This window comes from Schistocerca serialis, chromosome 1, assembly GCF_023864345.2.
Source record: "Schistocerca serialis cubense isolate TAMUIC-IGC-003099 chromosome 1, iqSchSeri2.2, whole genome shotgun sequence".
In the NCBI taxonomy this organism is placed as follows: domain Eukaryota; kingdom Metazoa; phylum Arthropoda; class Insecta; order Orthoptera; family Acrididae; genus Schistocerca; species Schistocerca serialis.
The window spans coordinates 872,872,375-872,894,548 of record NC_064638.1 but is presented as its reverse complement, the minus strand read 5'-3'; the positions used below and the strand labels follow the sequence as shown (position 1 = coordinate 872,894,548).

Below are 22,174 nucleotides of genomic sequence, written 5' to 3'. Positions count from 1 at the left end.
TTGGGTAAAATATGCCGGAGGTAAAATAGTCCCCCATTCGGATCTCCGGCCGGGGCTACTAAGGAGGACGTCGTTACCAGGGGAAAGAAAACTGGCGTTCTACGGATCGGAGCGTGGAATGGCAGATCCCTTAATTGGGCAGGAAGGTTAGAAAATTTTAAAAGGGAAATGGATAGGTTAAAGTTAGATATAGTGGGAATCAGTGAAGTTCGGTGGCAGGAGGAACAAGACTTTTGGTCAGGAGAATATAGGGTTATAAATACAAAATCAAATAGGGGTAATGCAGGAGTAGGTTTAATAATGAATAAAAATATAGGAGTGCGGGTAAGCTACTACAAACAGCATAGTGAACGCATTATTGTAGCCAAGATAGACACGAAGCCCACGCCTACTACAGTAGTACAAGTTTATATGCCAACTAGCTCTGCAGATGATGAAGAAATTGATGAAATGTATGATGAGATAAAAGAAATCATTCAGGTAGTGAAGGGAGACGAAAATTTAATAGTCATGGGTGACTGGAATTCAAAAGTAGGAAAAGGCAGAGAAGGAAACGTAGTAGGTGAATATGGATTAGGGCTAAGAAATGAAAGAGGAAGCCGCCTGATTGAATTTTGCACAGAGCATAACTTAATCATAGCTAACACTTGGTTCAAGAATCATGAAAGAAGGTTGTATACATGGAAGAACCCTGGAGTTACTAGAAGGTATCAGACAGATTATATAATGGTAAGACAGAGGTTTAGAAAGCAGGTTTTAAATTGTAAGACATTTCCAGAGGCAGATGTGGGCTCTGACCACAATCTGTTGGTTATGAACTGTAGATTAAAACAAAAGAAACTGCAAAAAGGTGGGAATTTAAGGAGATGGGACTTGGATAAACTGAAAGAACCAGAGGTTGTACAGAGTTTCAGGGAGAGCATAAGGGAACAGTTGATAGGAATGGGGGAAAGAAATACAGTAGAAGAAGAATGGGTAGTTTTGAGGGATGAAATAGTGAAGGCAGCAGACGATAAAGTAGGTAAAAAGACGAGAGCTAGTAGAAATCCTTGGGTAACAGAAGAGACACTGCATTTAATGGATGAAAGGAGAAAATACAAAAATGCAGTAAATGAAGCTGGCAAAAAGGAATACAAACGTCTCAAAAATGAGATCGACAGGAAGTGCAAAATGGCTAAGCAGGGATGGCTAGAGGATAAATGTAAGGATGTAGAGGCTTATCTCACGAGGGGTAAGATAGATACTGTCTACAGGAAAATTAAAGAGACCTTTGGAGAAAAGAGAAACACTTGCATGAATATCAAGAGCTCAGATGGAAACCCAGTTCTAAGCAAAGAAGGGAAAGCAGAAAGGTGGAAGGAGTATATAGAGGGTCTACACAAGGGCGATGTACTTGAGGACAATATTATGGAAATGGAAGAGGATGTAGATGAAGATGAAATGGGAGATATGATACTGCGTGAAGAGTTTGACAGAGCACTGAAAGACCTAAGTCGAAACAAGGCCCCGGGAGTAGACAACAATCCATTAGAACTACTGACAACCTTGGGAAAACCAGTCCAGACAAAACTCTATCATCTGGTGAGCAGTATGTGTGAGACAGGCGAAATTCCCTCAGACTTCAAGAAGATTATAATAATTCCAATCCCAAAGAAAGCAGGTGTTGACAGATGTGAACATTACCAAACTATCAGTTTAATAAGTCACAGCTGCAAAATACTAACGCGAATTCTTTACAGACGAATGGAAAAACTGGTAGAAGCCGACCTCGGGGAAGATCAGTTTGGATTCCGTAGAAATGTTGGAACACGTGAGGCAATACTGACCCTACGACTTATCTTAGAAGAAAGATTACGGAAAGGTAAACCTACGTTTCTAGCATTTGTAGACTTAGAGAAAGCTTTTGACAATGTTGACTGGAATACTCTCTTTCAAATTCTAAAGGTGGCAGGGGTAAAATACAGGGTGCGAAAGGCTATTTACAATTTGTACAGAAACCAGATGGCATTTGTAAGAGTCGAGGGACATGAAAGGGAAGCAGTGGTTGGGAAAGGAGTGAGACAGGGTTGTAGCTTCTCCCCGATGCTGTTCAATCTGTATATTGAGCAAGCAGTAAAGGAAACGAAAGAAAAGTTCGGCGTAGGTATTAAAAGCCATGGAGAAGAAATAAAAACTTTGAGGGTCGCCGATGACATTGTAATTCTGTCAGAGACCGCAAAGGGCTTGGAAGAGCAGTTGAACAGAATGGACAGTGTCGTGAATGGAGGATATAAGAAGAACATCAACAAAAGCAAAATGAGGATAATGGAATGTAGCCTAATTAAGTCGGGTGATGCTGAGGGAATTAGATTAGGAAATGAGACACTTAAAGTAGTAAAGGAGTTTTGCTATTTGGGGAGCAAAATAACTGATGATGGTCGAAGTAGAGAGGATGTAAAATGTAGACTGGCAATGGCAAGGAAATCGTTTCTGAAGAAGAGAAATTTGTTAACATCGAGTATAGATTTAAGTTTAGGAAGTCGTTTCTGAAAGTATTTGTATGGAGTGTGGTCATGTATGGAAGTGAAACATGGACGATAAATAGTTTAGACAAGGAGAGAATAGAAGCTTTCGAAATGTGGTGCTACAGAAGAATGCTGAAGTTTAGATGGGTAGATCACATAACTAATTGAACAGAATTGGGGAGAAAAGGAGTTTGTGGCACAACTTGACTAGAAGAAGGGATCGGTTGGTAGGATATGTTCTGAGGCATCAAGGGGTCACAATTTAGTAATGGAGGGCAGCGTGGAGGGTAAAAATCGTAGAGGGAGACGAAGAGATGAATACGCTAAGCAAATTCTGAGCGATGTAGACTGCAGTAGATACTGGGAGATGAAGAAGCTTGCACAGGATAGAGTAGCATGGAGAGCTGCATCAAACCAGTCTCAGGACTGAAGACAAAAACAACAACATCTGTATGGTTCATCAACCACAATAATTGTTTTAGTTCTTGCGGTTTTTGGCTTTACAGACGGACACGACTTACCCTCGCTAGTATACTAATTGAACTGTTTTCAGTGAGACAGAAATGTTCTTTCAGCAGCAGACTAGATTCCTAGTGAAAATAATTATTTGTCTGACTTCGCGGCAACTAGTTTTGAATGAAGGGGAGAAACAACTTCTGCTAATGAATTACCCGACTAAAAATATTTTTGTTAGTTTCTAAAAATGGTTCAAATGGCTCTGAGCACTATGGGACTTAACATCTGTGGTCATCAGTCCCCTAGAACTTAGAACTACTTAAACCGAACTAACCTAAGGACATCACACACATCCATGCCCGAGGCAGGATTCGAACCTGCGATCGTAGCAGTCGCGCAGCTCCGGACTGAGCGCCCAGAACCGCGAGACCACCGCGGCCGGCTGTTAGTTTCTGGTTCAGTGTGTACACCCCTGATGGACAGTCAGCTCCTGTTCTGCGAAGTTACTGACTTGCTGCAGTTACTGTCTTATGGTGGGCACTAATGATGCTTTATATACAGGACGGCTTTCTTCTATATACGGAAACGTCGCCTGCAGATGGTGTGGACTATTGGTAGGCGAAAATCCCTCATCTTCTTATTTTATTTGTCCATTGGTTTTGTCAATAATTAAGTTCATAGCTCCATGCTCGCAAGGACGAACTTTGGAAACCAGCTGTACCCAGAACAGCTGTACGGATGTCCGAAGAGGCACGCGAAAATCTCGCAAAAATGAAAAGTATCGCCAAGCCTAGAGCAAGAACGGGCTTCGAAATTTACTTGCACGACGAGACGTTTCGCACATTTTGCAGCCGATGTCATTCGTTTATAAAAAGCAACTCTATGATATCTTGATAAAGCGTTCATTTTACATATGGCTTAGTTAGTTTTATGTCCAACTTGTCATTTGTGATCTATAATAAAATTAGTGATGGCTTCGTAAGGAGGATAGCATTGCAGGTTAGAGCAACGAGGATAGGCAACCTTCACGTCTGGTGATATAATAACGCTATAACTGATAAGTAGTGGGTATCAGTGGTCACTGATAACGTACGGGGGGGGGGGGGGAGGGAGACTTCAGCTTACACTTCTATTGTCAGACTAGAGATATGTGCAATATACAGGGTGATTCTTCCACCGTGTACAAACTCTACGGGTTGATGAATGAGAGGATATACAACAAAAAAGCCTAATGAACTTATGTCCGGAAATGCATGGTTTCCATGCTAGAGACCGTTTATTCAATCATACTTTGTTGCAGAGACTGCGATCTAATTCGCGCAGTACCATGTAGCCACAGTAACAGCATGCATGTTTTCCTCCTATAGGGTGGTACTGTTCCTCCTATGTCATGCTCTCCTGCCATAGTAACTGATAATGTTGTGTCCGATTCACCTCTCTTGCTGACTCATCTTGTAAATGGAAATGTCGTGTGGCTAGGGCCTCTTGTTGGGTAGACTGTTCGCCTGGTGCAAGTCTTTTGAGTAGATGCCACTTCTATGACTTGCGTGTCGATGGGGATGAGATGATGATGATTAGGACAACACAACACCCAGTCCCTGAGCGGAGAAAATCTCCGACCCAGCCTGGAATCGAACCCGGGCCCCTTGGCATGACATTCCGTCACGCTGACTTCTCAGCTACTGGGACGGACAACTCACCTTGTAGTAGATGTGCTACAGCGTGGTACGCAATGGCTCCGTATTCGAATCGAGAGCTTGCCGACACTGTGTTTATTTACGGAAAGGCAAATGGCAACGGGTGGCGAACAACAAGACTGTATCAGGAGACCTATCCCCGCCGTCAACAACCACAGCATTCAGTGTTTGCAATAGTGTTTCGCCGTTTGTCTGAGACAGGGTCATTTCAGGAAGGAGAAAATCGTAGAGGACGTTCCCGATATGTTCGGACACCAGACTTAGAGGAAAATGTTATTAACAATGTGGAAAGCTACCGCCGTGTCTGTACGGCCCGCCGGTATATGCTGAGGCAGACGACCGTGTGGAACATTCTTACACTTACAGCGTGTGCAGCGCTTACTAGCGACGGACTTTCCACATAGGGGGCAGTTTTGTCATTGTTCACCAGCCAACCACGATTCTAGGATTTGTGTCATCCATCCTATTCACATATGAGGACATCTTTACGCATAGTGATATCTTCAACTTTCACAACTGTCATCTACGCGACAGTACGCAGAACTTCCAAGGTATGGTGACAGCGAATCATCAGCACCGGTGCTGCCAGAATGGGCGGGCCGGGACGATTGGCGTTTCTTGTGAGTGACTTTGCCTCCCCTACTGTAAGAAGTGCTTTGTGGTTCGAAGGGTTACGTGGCTGCTACGTGATGGCTCTCCAGCCCACTTCACCGTTAACGTCAGGACGCATCTCAATCGTGTCTTCCCTGCTCAATGGATCAGATGAGGGGTCCAATTGCATGGCCTGCTCGTTCGGCGGATCTCAACCAGTGTGATCTCTGATTATGGGGCCTCTCAAAAATATCGTGTATGTAGAGCCCATTCCAGATGTGGAGACAATGGGGCAGCTTATTCATGCCACCTTTGGCGCTGTTCAGATGCAGCCTGGCCGATGTGAATGTGTGAGACAGAACGTACTACGGCACGTACATGCATGCATTCAAGCACATGGAAACCATTTTCAACGCATACTGTAACTGTGGCTGCATGGTACAGCGCGTATTCTATCACAGACTCTGTAACGATGTAGATTGAATAAACGGTCTCTAAAATGGAAACCATGCATTTCTGGACATAAGTTCATTAGACCTTTTTTGTTCCGTATTCTCTCATCGATCAATCCCTAGAGTTTGTACACGCTGGAAAAAATCACCCTGTATATTCATACAGGTCCGAAGCTCGTGGTCTTGCGGTAACGTTGTCGCTTCCCGCGCACGGGGTCCCGGGTTCGATTCCCGGCGGGGTCAGGGATTTTTCCCTGCCTCGAGATGACTAGGTGCTGTTGTGTTGTCTTCATCATCACCATTCATCCCCATTACGGTCGGAGGAAGGCAATGGCAAACCACCTCCGCTGCGACCTTGCCTAGTCGGCGGTGCGGATCTCCTGCATCGTTCCCCACGCTTCTCGGAGTATGGGATCTCAACACCATCATATTCATACAGGCAAGGAACCAGGGTCGCTACGCTTTCAACTACCTAATATCAACTACTTTTCAGTGTCACCCAACTACTCACTTACATCATCCCAAAAACATACACGTAGATCATAGGATGTAGGAGACTTAAGAATTTTGGTCAGATTAGCAAATAACAACAAACATTCTCGTACAAAAGCTTTTATTAGTTTTGTGTAAATTTTCACGCAAAAACCAATTCTTTTTTTACTTTTGTTTGGTGTTGTTTTAATAACGCCCGCTTAATTTTTAACCTATAACTTTAATCCACATCATAATCATCTATTTCTTTCTCCAATCAGCAAAGAAAGTACTTTCTCGAACTCTAATACATATATAATTTTCGTTCTGTCAAATATCATTTTTATGGGTTTAAAAGTTAGCTCTCTTCCTTCTTGCATTTCTTCTAACTTTAATGTGGCAAGCATTTAGGGATTTTAATTTTGCCTCGTATTTCCGCCATAACACAACAGTTCAAGCGCTCCACACCTTTCTGTAAATAAGCTAACAGCTTCTACACATTCTTGCGGAATTTCTGTATGGAACTTAAGGTTTACAACTTTTGCAATCCCTGCCTTTCAAACGAAAGCAATGAGCTTGATCTTGTTGTTGGATACAAATCAAAAGTGTGACATTTTCAATTGAAGTTATATGTTTTCTAATTTTTAGCACTGAAGATGACTATGTAACAGTTGAAATCTAGATCTGCTGTAATAAAACGACGGATTTCACGATTGACTGCTGTTCTTTTCTTCGTTATCAATATTATGGTAGTTAAAAGCTGCAATCAAGAGGATTGGCAAGAATAATTATAAAACAGATAGTCTGTGATGCTAAAGAAGGAGATGGTGTGGGTCACTTAATTGTCATCTATGAAGTAAATTCTCCAAGTTCTTCACTGTGAGACATCTCCTGTACGGGAGAGATAATGCGACAGCAATAGGAATACTGGGAAAAATCGGCAAGGAAGGAATGAAAACCTATTCGAAAAAATATAAAAGGCCTGTGGCCTGGAATACTGCAGCAGTTTCGGGTAGACGACTAATACTTTTCGATTAGGACAACGCAATATTCTGCCGGGATATTTAACAAAGTAGGGATGTGCGACTACTTAATATCATACCGGTGACTTCAGCATCGAAGAAGACTGCGAGGTGAACAGTAATGTGACTGTGGACATTTTGGATTGACTGTTTATCGCGGATGGACTCCAATTGTAAAGCTATGCGACATAATTATATTCGAATCACAATCCCAGCCGGCCGCGATGGATGAGCGGTTGTAGGCGCTTCAGTCTGGAACCGCGCGACTGCTACGGTCGCAGGTTCGAATCCTGCCTCGGGCATGGATATGTGTGATGTCCTTAGGTTAGTTAGGTTTAAGTAGTTCTAAGTTCTAGGGGACTGATGACCTCAGATGTTGAGTCCCATAGTGCTCAGAGCCATTTGAACCACAATCCCAGGAGTAAACAAAGTTATCGGTAACCACGTTACAGATTTTGTAAAGTGTCTGACCCTGTGTAAGACTGTCAAACTAAATTAAACATTGAAAAACCGTATTTAAAACGTGTTCCACTATACTCCATACCAGTCGCTTCCACGCAATGTCACTTAACGAATAACTTACAGAACAGCACCTGTGTGGGGTTTAACAGTGTTCTTCAGTTTGTCTACTAGGGTAATAAGAAAACCCAAAAATTGGCTAGTGTACAACTAAGTCATGCATACACTCAAGACCAAGAGAAACTTGTTAGTTACGTTCTGTCTGCAACAGCTTTAATTATCTACCTGTAAACTGTGTGAAGATTCTAAACAGTGGCTCTAACAAAGATGATATAAGTGCCATACATTTTTCTCAATCTAGGACACTACACTCCACGACAAAATCAAATATAGATTTGCCAGTTAGGTCTGGTCGCCACAAGCAATGTAATTCCACAAGTCTTAAGAAAAAGAACCTATAATCGAACATATTTAAACCATTCCCTATTAAGGAAACTACGCCCCTAATACAGTTAATGTGTTATGCGTACGAAAAAGAAAACGTAATTGAAGACATCGAAGTCAAGAATCAAAAACTAAAGCATATGACAACGGCAACTGCCACAAATGAAGAGTATAAACAGCAACTGAAAAAAGAATAAACTATTGGAGATGTGCTTTAAGTACAGATGTTGCTTTAAGTACAGAGGAGACCTGGCTATGACTAAATAATATAAAATATATACATTTACAGTAAGTAGCAATGGAAATTGCTCACGTGTTGGAGTACTGGCCGAAATCAAGAAATCGAGAATGTTAACAACATTACAGGACACAGGAAAATGTTCTAAGAAACCTGCATTCCCATTTGGATTGACTTAAAAAGGATGGTTGTATTCCATCTAAATATGGCAGTGTGGAGTTGGCAGCTAGAATAGAACAGCGATTTTCGGGGATTTAAAAGTGTTGGAATAACTAAATTTAATGGACATTCGTTGCAAAAGTTGTAAAATTTTAGCTCTGGACAGAAATTCCGCTAGAATCTGTAGGAGTTGTTAGTTAACATACAGGAAGATGTGGAGCGCTTGAATAATAGCGTCAAAGCTGAAAAAAGAGGCAAAGTTAAAATGCCTGAACGCTTACTACATGAAGCCTAGAAGAACTGCAAGACGGAACAGAGGTAATTGGTTCAAATGGCTCTGAGCACTATGGGACTCAACATCTTAGGTCATAAGTCCCCTAGAACTTAGAACTACTTAAACCTAACCAACCTAAGGACATCACACACACCCATGCCCGAGGCAGGATTCGAACCTGCGACCGTAGCAGTCCCGCGGTTCCGGACTGCAGCGCCAGAACAGAGGTAATTGTTAAAGCAATAAAACAGATCTTTTGCAGGAAGCAGATTAGATATATATTAGAATCCGAAAATGTACCCTCTTTGTAATTGTCAAGTTACTGGCTGGAGAAGGAGAAGGAAATAGGTGATTGTGATGCGGATTTAATTTATAAATTAAAATTCAGCTGGATGTCATTAAAACTATACCAAATAAAAAGAAAGAAAGAGTTTTTTCTGTGTGTAAATGTATATGCAGAATTAATAAAAGCCTTTGTACTAGAATATTTGCAGTTATTTGTTATCCTGGCAAAAATACTATGATCTGCATGTATGTCTTTGGGATGAGGGAAGAGGGTAGCTGGGTGACCTTGAAAACTAACTGGGACTAGGTAGTTCAGAGTGTAGCGATCCCTGTTTCTTATGTATATGAATTATGAATATATAGCACAAGTGTGTAATCCGACACCGGAAGCATAACTTGAAATCACTTGTCTTTAGTAACTTTGATCTAACGCCCACTCTAGCTAGAGTGACCATTGATAATTTACTCACTGGGCGTGTGGGTTGCCTATCTCCCTTGCTCCCGGCTTGAACCAGCAGTCCCATCCTACTTCTGTAAATATTTTTTTGTGTCAAAATTGTACATTACTTTTCGATTCCTTTCAACGTTACCTGCAAGCTGTTTGATTTCCTGTGTGTATCCAAAGCTATATTTACACAGACCATTAAAATCGCATATTGCCTACAATACATCCTGGCAATGTTCTTGGCAGCCACATGATCACCAACACTTCTTACCACTTTTGCCCGGCAATGTTTGTAGAAGTACATTTCAGGGTCAGAAGTGTTTACACGGGTCACAGTATTGCAGCAAAATGGAAAAAAGCGAGCTAATGTAAGCGAGTGTGATTAGCTTTCATTTGCATTCCACGTGGTACGAAGTTAGTAAGCAATAGAAAAGTAGGATTAGGTCGATATGTTCTTCTTTAAGTAAGTGAACCACTTGCGAAATCTTAACACGTGAACCAAAGTTAGGTGTATACCTTATCCAGAATGCTGAAACACAATTTTGAATACATGGTGAAAGCAATTCGTCCAAGGCTTGGTATATTTAATGCCAATATGAAAGACTATATACCAGTACAACCAACCTGGAGATCTCCCTTTATTTTTTCTCTACTAATAATAGATACATAAGTTTCATGTTCCTCTTCAAAGTTCACTGTTATTGACATGCTTTTTGGTAAAGGCGATTGTCACACTGTGGTGGAAGGACTGAAAGAATTCATTAAAATAATCTGAAATAACAGTCAATGTTATTATGGTTTACCTGTAGATTGGCAGAACTAATAATTTCATAAATGCAATGCATCAACTACCAGAGTTGTTGGATGTGAGTAGTGTATACAAAGACTGGAATAAAACCTACAATCTGTAGCTTACTGCCTATAAACGAGGAGGAAGACATGATGGAGCTGCAAAAAAGTTTAAAAGTCTTCAGAACCTATGTAGGATAAATTATGGTTAACTACTGCAATGGTAGTAGCGAGAATGTCCTGTTCACAAGTACCTCTGAGGTGTCAGAAGAGAACTACGAAAAACTACAAGACATACAGAAATTAGACACATATCACTGAATAGAACATCTCTCCAAGTTTCCCGCTCATATTACTGTACAGGTGCTCCCAGTTTCTAAGTCACGTTACTGTACAGGCACAGAATGAGGACGCCGTTTGTGACGCGACAGACGTAATCCGTGTGTGCAGTTCATTGAAGTCTCTGCTGCAACTTCCGTGGCAGCCTGCTTTGGAAATCTGATCAGTGGGTTGTTTACTTGCAGGTGCGATCCAATCCAGTGCGACAATTCGGAGAGTATAGTTTGTCGACATGTTCTGACGTGTCTGCCGTTATTGGTGCATTCTGAAGGTACGCCACGGCGCGTGTTACGAATCGAAATTTGGATAGATGCTCAGTCTAATGATACATGTTTCTCTGAGTGTCTTTCAGTTTTCGAGAGTCGTCCTCTGAAACCCTGGAAGTATTCACTAATAATCCTGTATTACTTTCCATGTACCATAGCTGTGGTCGTCGATGTACGATCACGTTTACAGAACACGTAGTTGTCTTGTTTGCTCACTTTTGTTTCTCTGCAGACAGTGAACAAATCGAGTGCCTCACCGTATGCGCGCTATCTTCCGAACTGAATAATATTATTTCACCCCTCAGATTGCATGACTCGTGCACTGTAGCGCTGTTGGTAATAGCCTGCAACAGCGTGCTCCATAGGCGGTTGCCCAGCTACACCACAGTATTGCTGCGTACTGCAGTCAGATGGCAGCAATATTAACTGTAATACTATTGCGGCCACATATTATCGTAAAGTAGGGCCAATATAAACACATCTTAAAAGTCACCTTGCATGTGGCATGGCAGAAAGACCCATGTGACACATACTGGGTGATCCAGGTGCCCCTGCCGCTGTCGTTTTATACAACCCTCGATGTTAATACTGGCCATCAGAAATCACGTACAAGATTTTCATATTCTCTCGCTCACTACGAGCAAATTACTAGTCCCATGGGAAAATGAACAGGACTTTTTTGCAGGAAATTTAATGTAGTCAAATTTTGCACTGGGATACCTTTTTCGCCAGAGGCCGTAGTTTTCGAGATATTCAAGAAAAATGTATAAAAGTGGCTAAACTCAACTCCACCTCTGCACTCATCCCTCAGCAGTCAGGATTTCTAGTATGTACAAATATTTGTGACCGTAAATTCGACCTTTTTAGGTCTTCATTGACTGGCCTTATTACGACATTGGCTTACAGCTAGTCGAGCACTTACAGATTGTAAAACTGACTTTTGTGTAAATTTTACCTAATAATTTGGTAAATTTTAAAAGCATAAAATAAAAAATTACATCGTTGTATTCGTCAGGCCTTCTGACTACGAAACGCACTGCGGTTGTAAGGGCTAAGTTCGGATCGAGTTGTCAAAATAATTAGATTAAGCGTAACGCATACAAAAGTCTTTTCCGTTCATTACTCTCACGAGTACGTTTAAATTAACAATGTTAACGAAGCAGCCGAGTGTGCTGGTGGCGCAATAGCCCAGTCCATGAAGACCGGAAAAGGTCGTATGTCGGGAATAGTTCTTGTAGTCGGAAATCTTTATACATTAATAGGAAGGACTGCCACGAACAACATACTAGAAATCCTGACTGGTGAGGGATGAGTGTTGGGGTGTAGGTGCGTTTGAAGGTCACTTTGAAAACCGTGGCCCTCCGGTGAGAACGTTGTTGTTGTTGTGGTCTTCAGTCCTGAGACTGGTTTGATGCAGCTCTCCATGCTACTCTATCCTGTGCAAGCTTCTTCATCTCCCAGTACCTACTGCAACCTACATCCTTCTGAATCTGCTTAGTGTATTCACCTCTTGGTCTTCCTTGGTCTCTCTTGGTGAGAACGTATCCCAGTGAAATGTTTGACTACATTAAATTTCTTACAAAAAGGTCCTTTTCAATTTTTGTGTAGGACGAATAGTTCACGCGCAGCGAGCGAGAGAGTATGAAAATCTCTCGTATGGTTTATGATGGCCAGCTATAACATTGTGGGTTGCATAAAACGACATGGTTAGGGGCACTCTGTAAGATACGAAGTTGAAAATGAGATCATGTTACCACTCCCCGAACTAAGTGAAAGGTGACATACAGCAAAATGTTAAACAATAACTGTGGATGGAGCTTTTTGTCGAGTTCTAATACATCATGTTTTACACACTGACGTTGGCTGTAACTATTCAGAATCTCGAAGTATCGTAAGACGTGAAAACCAATACTGGTTAGTATAGCGAGAGATGTTCCTTTGTAATGGGGCTGCGACAGGCGACGTGGCGACTGGTTGCAGGCAACTTCATCTCGTACGGGCTGTACTGCGGCCTGTCGCTGATTCCGGAGCTGGAGGCAGAGTGGCTGCTGCTGCCGTCCATCGTCAACACGTTCAGCGGCGGCATGCTCAACCTCATGGCCATCGCCAACGTCTACATCGTCGACGTCAGCAGTCCGGAAGAGAAGGAAATCCGGTACGTGCACTTCCGAATCTTCAGCGCTGAAGTTACTACCGCTATTCACAAATATCTAACATATTTGCCCTTAGGGAGTTTTTCAGCAAATAATGTAACTCAAATGTGTTCGTAAACAGCATCGTCACTTGCTCGAGAATGGTGTAAGGGTTGACATGACCATATGTCCTACATGTCTTAGAAAACAATAAGAAACAACTACACCATTCGTTGTCGAATATTTAAGATGGGTGCTGGGACAAATGACGATTACGCCGACAGATTGAAACAGTAATCCTCAACGTGGACGAGTTGCGGATAAAAAAAAAGACTGAGACCTGTATTGGAAGCACTATCTTGCGATGTTAATATTTCATCCAACGCTACAGCCACACCTTGCAGTGCGTACTTGCCGTACGCTCTTCCCTGTCGCATATGCAATCGGTGCATGGGAAGAGTGACCATCGATAAACCTCCGTATGAGCTCTTCTCTCACTTTTTCGTCGCGGTCGACGTATATGGGAGAAAGTAATATGTTATCCAACTCTTTTTCCCATTCCATTCACCTACGGAATGCTGGAAGAATGACTGTTTAAATGTCTCTGTGCGTGCTGTAATTAATGTAATCTTGTCCGCACGATCGCTATAGGAACCATAAGTAAGGGGCTGTATTATATTCCTAGAGTCACTGTTTTAAAGCGGGTTCTTGAATTTTTGTTAGTAGACTTTCTCGGGATAGTTTCTGTCTATCTTCAAGAGTCTGTCAGTTCAGTTCTTTCAACATCTCTGTGACACTCTCCCGCGTGTCAAAAACAGTTGTGACCTTTCGTACAGCTCTTCACTGCATACGATCAGCATCTCCTGTCAGATCTATTTGGTACGTGTCCCACAAACTTGAACAGTATTTTAGGATGGGTCCCACGAGTGATTTGTAAGGAATCTCCTTTGTAGGCTCACTGCACTTCCCTAGTTTTCTACCAATAAACCGAAGTCTGCTATCTGCTTTCCCCTTTATTCAGCCTATCTGATCGTGTCATTTCATGTCCATACGAAGTGTTACACCCAGGTATTTGCATGAGTTTTCCGATTCCATCTATAATCCACAGATAGTAAATTCATAGGATATTATGTTTTTCATTCTGTGATGTGCATAAGTTTTATATTTCTCAATATTTAAACCAAGTTACCAATCTTTGCGACAATTTGGAATCTCATCAATGTCTGACTGAATATTTGGGCAGTTGATTTCAGATTGTAGGAGTACTTCACTGAATACAACTGCATTATCTGCGAAATGTCTGAAGTTACTATTAATATTGTCCCCAAGGTCTTTAAAAAATAATGGTACAACCGAAGACACTGCTATATCTGTCGATGACTCTCCGACCAAGATTAAATGTTGCGTCCTCCCTACCAAAAACTTCAATTCAATCACAAATTTCACCTGATACCCGATTCGATCGTACTTTTGATAATAAGCGTAGGTGCGGCAATGAGTCAAATGCTTTCCGTAAATTGAGAAATACTAAAGGCCTTCATGCAGAGCTTCCATGTCATGTGAGAAACTTGCAAGCAGCGTTTCAGTTGATCACTGTTTTCGAAACCCATTCTAGATGGCATGGAGGAGGTCGTTTGTTCGATATACCTCATTATATTTGAGCTCAGAATATGTTCTAACGTTGTACAACAACTGGATGTCACGAATATTTTGACGCTAACTTTGCGGATCATTTCTGCTATCCTTCTTGTAGACAAGTGTGACCTGGGCTCTCTTCCAGTTACTGGACGCAATTTTTTGTTCGAGGGATCTACGGTAGATTATAGTTAACAGAAGAGCTAACTCGGCCGCAAATTGGGCATAGGATCCGATAAGGGTTCCACCGGGTCCTAGGGCTTTGTTCAATTTTAACCATTTCAGCTGTATCTCAACGCCACTGGCATTAATATTTATTTCACTCACCTCTTTCTTCGTACGAGGATTAAACTGAGGCTTCTCTCAATTTCAGTTCCTATCTTGTGCATTATAGACTGGACACTAACTTAGGTGCTACTAACAGCCTTTGGGTTCTCTGAAAGATCTGTCGGCAATGTTCTGCTACAGTAGTCACTGAAGACTTCACTCATTGCTCTCTTGACTGCCAAAGGCGTTTCATTCAGCATGTGTCTATCCTTTGCTTTGTTTTATATCTACAATGCAGTAGTCTCTGTTTCTCCAGAAAGCTCTTTACAGTGACTGCATACCATGGAGGTCCTGTCCGTAGTTTGCTGTTCTCTTGGAAGCATATCTATCTGGAGTATGTTCAGCTATTCTTTTAAACTTGAGCCGCAATTCTTCTACATGCCCCTGTCTTGAGCTAAAAGTTGCAAGTTGCTCAGTGGGATATGCCACTGCTACTTCTTTCACTAGTTTGCTGAACATGTAAATCTTTCTACTTGTTTTAGTTGCCCTTTTTACTTTGGTATTCATTGTTGTTATTAACTGCCTGCTTCATGGGCACTAATACCAGTTTTGATGTGGACATCCTCAAAGAGGTCAGGTCTGTTTGTTGCCATTAGATCTAATATATTTCCATCACGAATGTATTTCCGAAATATGTGCTCTAGGTAGTTTTCAGAGAAGGCGTATGGTACTGTTTAACATGATGTCTTGTCACGCCCACCATTAACAAAATTACAATCATCATTGTTGGATGATGAAAGTCTCCTCCAATGATTGCAGTATGATTAGGGAAGTTAGATACAGATGAACTGAGTTGTAGGTAGTTTCCACAGTAGGTTAGAAATTGCTTCATTATTCACTTCGCAACAACAAGCGAACTATTATGACTGCATAACAATAACTATGAAACGGCTACTACGTTTAGTAGTAGTAGTAGCAGTAGTAATATTAGTAGTCAGACACGAAGTATTGGCATCCAGACGTCTTCAAATTTCTGCCAGGTCAGAAGTTATCAAATGAGTTACAGACAGCAGACCCAAGTATAGCTTACATATTGTAATTTGAATTATATTAAATAGGGCTGCAGGATGAGACTGAAGCGAGTGCCTCTAAGGCGAGGACTGGTGCAGAGAAGTCATGTTTTGCATCAACAGACTGCCCTCTATGTGGATAGTTGGCTTTCTTCTCTAAGAAGTAGTTTGAGGTAACACAAGGCACTGGAAGTGCTTCATCATTCTGTGAAAGGGTTGTTACAAATAAGCTGTACCAATTGTCTCATTGACTCATTAGCTCGAGGTTTAGCAAAACTCCTACAAAAACTAAATATAATATATCTTTTATCATTTCAAAATGAAAATATTAGAAGAAAATTATTTTTTATTCTAAAGTTTAATTAGGTGCTATCGTTGATGATGGTAGGTTCAGGCAAAGCTAATATGTGATTGAACTCAGGGTAATGGTCTCAGATAGGTTGGGAACCACTGCTATACACAGCACCTTAACAGAGAGGAGAGCAGAACACTGCCTCTAGAACATCAACTCTATTATTACTTACCCAAAAATTGGAAATAAAATAATATAAAATGTGGAAGGAAATTACGAGGGGCGGTCAATAAGTAATGCAACAATTTTTTTCAAAAAATGTTCAAATGTGTGTAAAATCTTATTGGACTTAACTGCTAAGGTCATCAGTCCCTAAGCTTACACACTACTTAACCTAAATCATCCTAACGACAAACACACACACCCATGCCCGAGGGTGGACTCGAACCTCCGCCGGGATCAGCCGTACAGTCCATGACTGCAGCGCCTTAGACCGCTCGGCTAATCCCGCGCGGCAACATTTTTTTTCTGAAGACGTTTTGGTTCTATTCAGCATTCCAGTATGCCATATTATTCCCCACTGTATTGGCTACAGAACCCTATTTTCAAATATAGTCTCCTGTCAATGCGATGGCCTTACGCCACCTTACTGGGAGGGCCTGTATGACCGCATGGTATGACTCTACTGGCCGACGTCGGAGCCAGCGTCTTGCTGCATCAGTGACCTCCCCATCGTCCACGTACTGCTTCCTGCGGGGTGCGTCCTTCATTGGACCAAACAGATGGAAGCTCTTTATGGTTTTCTGTTAGGCAGTGAGGCACACACCTTCGAGTACCCGAACTGGTGGACGAAGGTGTCAGCACTACCATCAGAGGCGCCCTGCTCAGCAGCGAGGTCTTTGTGATCAATCAATCACCTGGAATGAGAGTGTCCGCACGTTCCAAAACTGCAGGAGTCACAGCTGAGTGCGGCCGGCTGGCAAGTGGGAGTTTGGACAGGTTTGCGAGACCTTGTTGCCATAATGGCAAATGCCTTACCCAACGACTAGCCTTGCTTTGTTCGCTGCCAGGTTTCTGTAATCCGTAATTCAGCTAGCATCTATGAATATCCACGATGCTATGGTTTTCCGTCAAAAGAAACACGGTGGAACTCTCTGCTAGACACCATTTGAACAGTTACGTGTAGCTATCGGAACTGCATGAAACTATAGGTGCTGAAGAAGGGTATTTCACGAAGCCCATACAAATTCTGCATGTTTTCAACAGAAATTGGTCGAGAAAAAATGTGATGCACTACTTTTTACCGATCCTCATATGATTGGCTGTATTACATTTCATAATTCTAAATTGACAATATTGAAACCTTACTTCTGTGTCTTCTCGTAGCTGGTTATACGATGGGCTTCATAGTGAGGGAGCAATTTCATTGGTCCCTTCTCCCTTCCTCTCCACCCCCAGCCTGTTGCCGCGCCTTTACCGTTGTGTCCCACCCTCTTTCCATCTCCACACCCTCTGCCTCCTTTCCCAATGTAACTTCCACCATCTACGCCTCCCGGATGATGAGCTTCGCCCTGACATCTACCCTTCCTACCAACTCCAACCCCATCTTCCTCCTGCCTCCTCCTCAAGGCTCCCTCTCCTCTCCCTCCCTTCTCCTGAGCGGCTTTCCCCTCCTGCTCCCCCTCTATCTGTTGTGCTCCCCTTCAGTGTCTCTGCCTCCTTCCTTGTCTTCTCTCTTCATCTCTTGCCCCACCTTTCTCCTGCCTCTTGGTGCACCTGCTGACGCCCCTATTCTTTTAATCCCACCCCACCCCTGCTACACCTTGCTCTGCCCTCCTATCCTATCCTCTCTGGCCTCTCCCTCGGCAGGTCCCACCTGGCAGTTTTCTTCATCATCATGTGTGCTCCAAGTGGGTTTAAAGTGGGTTGTTCTGGAGTGTTTTTGACACTGTGGCCAACTTTTAACCTGTGCATGTGACTTCAATGTCTTTTTCTTGTTCTACGAATCACCCACTGTGTTTTTTTAACTTTATGTCGACTTTTTTAATTGTCCTCCCATGAACATCTCCATGTCAGTGTATTTTTACCTCCATTATCTTCCCTTACTCTGTTTTATGTCCCCATTTTTATCGTCTTTATGTGTAACATTTTCTTCTTGTATTAGCTGTCATGTCACTCGGCTGAAGAGCGACGGATTGTGCCGCTGACAGCCCTCCCCTGCCCATATGGAGCAGGGGAATGAAATCACAGTAAAGGAAAGAAAAATTGGTCTGACATATTACGGGCACCAGAGCGAGGGCATGTTCTCGATCGTACATCGTATGAGGGGGCTTAGCGCCAGATGATTAGTCATAAACGTCAGATCTAAGGTAAGAGACCTTGCCCACTTGTGCAAGACATGAAAAGAGTGAGACGAGAAAGGTGGTGGTGCGCGGTTGCAGGCTAGGCGTGCTGGACGCGTCGCAGTACCTGTCGCTGATGCTGGGTGCGGGGCTGGCATCGCCGCTGTTTGGTGCCATGTCGTACGCCGGCGTCTTCGGCGTCGCCGTGGGCTGCATGGCCTTCTGCCTGCTGTACACGCTGCTCTACTTGCCGGAGTCCCGCCCGCGAGCGCCGCAGACGGAGAAGGTAGGCTACATCACACAGCTGCAGGTGCGGCTGCAATCTCAATACATTCAGAATGATGATGCAACCACACTCTTAAAAAAAAAAAAGAAAGCAAAACGAATTGCGGAAGGGTTATGCAAACTGGTCACAAACTGATATTCAGGCATGTATCGACGAAAAATGCAAAACTTAAACTTTATCAGCTGACTGATAAATATGTAAGGCTGCAGGGCAGTTCCACACACAGCTGGCAAGGATAGTAAGCGGGTTACGTGTCGATACCAGCGTGTAAAGTCTCTGCGAAATTAATCCTGTGTACTCAGTTGGACTGTTATTATGCCTCGCAGACAGACACGTGAACAACATACACCGATGGCAGAATTTGAGAGAGGACGTGTAGTTGGGCACAAAGGCACCAACCAGTTGGAGTAATCGCCCGACATGTGAACAGGAACGAAGCCACTATTCGACAATGTTGGCAGGAATTGATCAATCATGGTCAAACACAATGTCAAGAAGGAGCGACTGACTTAGAGAGACGACAGAACGTGAGGACCGAGCAGTTGTCATAGAGGCACAGAGCCACAGATCCACCATATCATCGATCCGACGTGCAACCGGTCCTTTGTATTGTATGTTAACCAGGGAACTAGACACGACGGAGAGGCTCCGTCCTAGCCGCAGCCGCAGTGGTCCATAACCCCATGACGACTACCGCAGTCCACTTAACACCTCTGTCGCCCCACACCGAACCCAGGGTTATTGTGCAGCTCGGTCCCCGGTGGACCCTCCCCCCCCCCCCCCCCCCCCCCGGGAAACGTCTCACACTAGACGAGTGTAACCCCTATGTTTGTGTGGTAGAGTAATGGTGGTGTACGCATATGTGGAGAACTTGTTTGCACAGCAATCGCTGACATAGTGTAACTGAGGCGGAATAAGGGGAACCAGCCCACATTCGACGAGGCAGATGGAAAACCTCCTAAAAACCATCCACAGACTAGCACAAATCCGCCAGGCGGATTCGTGCTAGGGACCAGGCGCTCCTTCCCGCCCAGAAAGCCGTGCGTTAAATCGCATGGCCAACCGGGTGGGCAACTGGTGCTTTAGTGACAACAAGGTCCATTAGCCACAGAAAGGGGATAGAGCTTCCGGCGCCCCTTGTCCCGACTACAATTGACCTCTCTACACCAAAAAGACCGTTTGCAGAGGTGTCCACCATATCGCCACATTGAGCCTGGAATACCATTCAATGAAACAGAATTGTCTTCATTGATGAGTCCCGCTTCGAATTTAGCCCTGATGTCCAGTGAAGATGTTTCTGGAGGCACCCTGAGCAGCGGTGGGATACCTACCTGGCTGTCACTTGCTGTATGGCTTGACAACCAGAAGTGATGGTCTGGGAGTACCACTTCATATCAGGAACCCTTTGGTTGTCGTCTGCAGCACCCTTACAGCACAGCAGTACGTCGACGATATTATACGCCACGTTTTGTTGCTCTTCATGGCAAGCTATCCTAGGCTTACATTCAGCAAGATGATGCCCGCCCGCACACGGCGAGAGGTTCTACTGCTTGTCTTCGTGCTTGCCAAACCCTATCTTGGCCATCAAGATCGCCAGATTTCTCCCCACTGGAGAACGTTTGGAGAACTATGGGCAGGGCCTCCAACTAGCTCCGAATTTTGACCATCTAATGCGCCAATTGGACAGAATTTGGCATGATATCCCTCAGGAGGACATCCAACAACTCTAATGCCAAACCTAATAACTGCTTACATAAGGGTCAGTAGAGGTCCAATTACTGACTTGCTCATATTTCAGAAGCTCTTTCTCTTGAATAAATCATCCAGTTTTTCTGAAATTGTAATCAGCTGTTTGTCTGTACATGAACGTCGCATCTACCTATTTCTGCCCCCTTCGGGTAATGCCTTCGTAGTGCGTCATTTTGTGATAGAGTGTATATTGGAGCATTTTTCAAATTCTATATGCCCCATGGAAAGCAGTGCCCTCGCAGGCGTATCTGTTCAATTGAAGCACTGTCGTTATGGGCTATTGTGTGATATAGCAACTTCTTCTGCAACAAATTAATCTGAATCTCATTTGCGGGGATTTCGTTCCGTCCCATTCCCTTCCATTCCATTCCCTCCTTGCTTGATTAAACGTGATTGGTCATGGGCAACAATATTGAAAGTATAGTTGCAGTTATCGGTCCAAACACACAAAAATAATTTTTGTAGAAGAAAACGATCTACTGGCATACAGTACAAATTCCGAAAATATCGTTCTTGTGAAACACACTACCTCTTCATTCTCATGAAGTAATGAGTGCTACCGACAAGGGGTCTGAAATTGATTTCATAATCTTGTATTACTACAAGGTGTACAACATTGCTTCCGCCGTTTTCTCCCCAACATTTGAGGCTTTAATGAAACAAATTGGTTACACATCTATCATTCAAAGTATTTTCCATCGCTGGCCACTACTTTCTTCCATCTTTCGGGCAGTGCACGAATCCCGCGTCGAAAAAATTGTTCATCTTTTGAAGTGATCCACGAATCGATCCAATTTGTGACTTCTTCGTGAGATCGGAAGTGTTGGTCAGCCAGGCCATGCGCCATTGATCTAAACAGGTGATAGTCAGAGGAAGCAATGCCTGGAGAATACGGCGGGTGGGGTAGGACTTTCCATTTTAACTTTTCCAGCTACGTTTTGACCTCTTTTGCAACGTGGGGTCGAGCGTTGTCGTGCTGCACAATCAATTCATCGTGCCTCTCGCTGTATTGCGGCCGGTTGTCTTTTAATACTCTGCTCAAACGCATTAATTGCATTCGATAACGAGCACCTGTGATTGTTTCTCTTGGTTTTAACACATCATAGTAAACAACGCCGAGCTGGTCCCACCAAATGCAGAGCACGATCATGGAGCTGTGAATATTCGGTTTGGCCGTCGACGTGGAAGCATGGCCGGGATATCCCCATCATTTTTTGCGTTTAGGGTTATCGTAACTAACCCATTTTTCGTCCCCGATCACAATGGGATGCAGAAACCCCTTCCGTTTTTGCCTCTGAAGCAACTGTTCACACCGAGCGAGGTGGCGCAGTGGTTAGTACACTGGACTCGCATTCGGGAGGACGATGGTTCAATCCCGCGTCCGGTCATCCTGATTTAGGTTTTCCGTGATTTCCCTAAATCACTCCAGGCAAATGCCGGGATGGTTCCTTTGGAAGGGCACAGCCGACTTCCTTCCCCGTCCTTCCCTAATCCAATGAGACCGATGACC

The 22,174-nt window shown here is 43.4% G+C and overlaps 1 protein-coding gene across 1 annotated transcript in view; it reads left to right on the top strand.

Moving 5' to 3' along the window:
• The window catches only part of LOC126486258 (proton-coupled folate transporter-like), a 151,326-nt gene that overhangs the window by 47,201 nt on the left and 81,951 nt on the right, over positions 1 to 22,174 (top strand). Inside the window, exons 3-4 of the mRNA XM_050108936.1 lie at positions 12,872 to 13,046; positions 18,729 to 18,915. Coding sequence (XP_049964893.1) covers positions 12,872 to 13,046; positions 18,729 to 18,915 — 362 coding nt within the window. The remainder of the gene's footprint in view (positions 1 to 12,871; positions 13,047 to 18,728; positions 18,916 to 22,174) is intronic.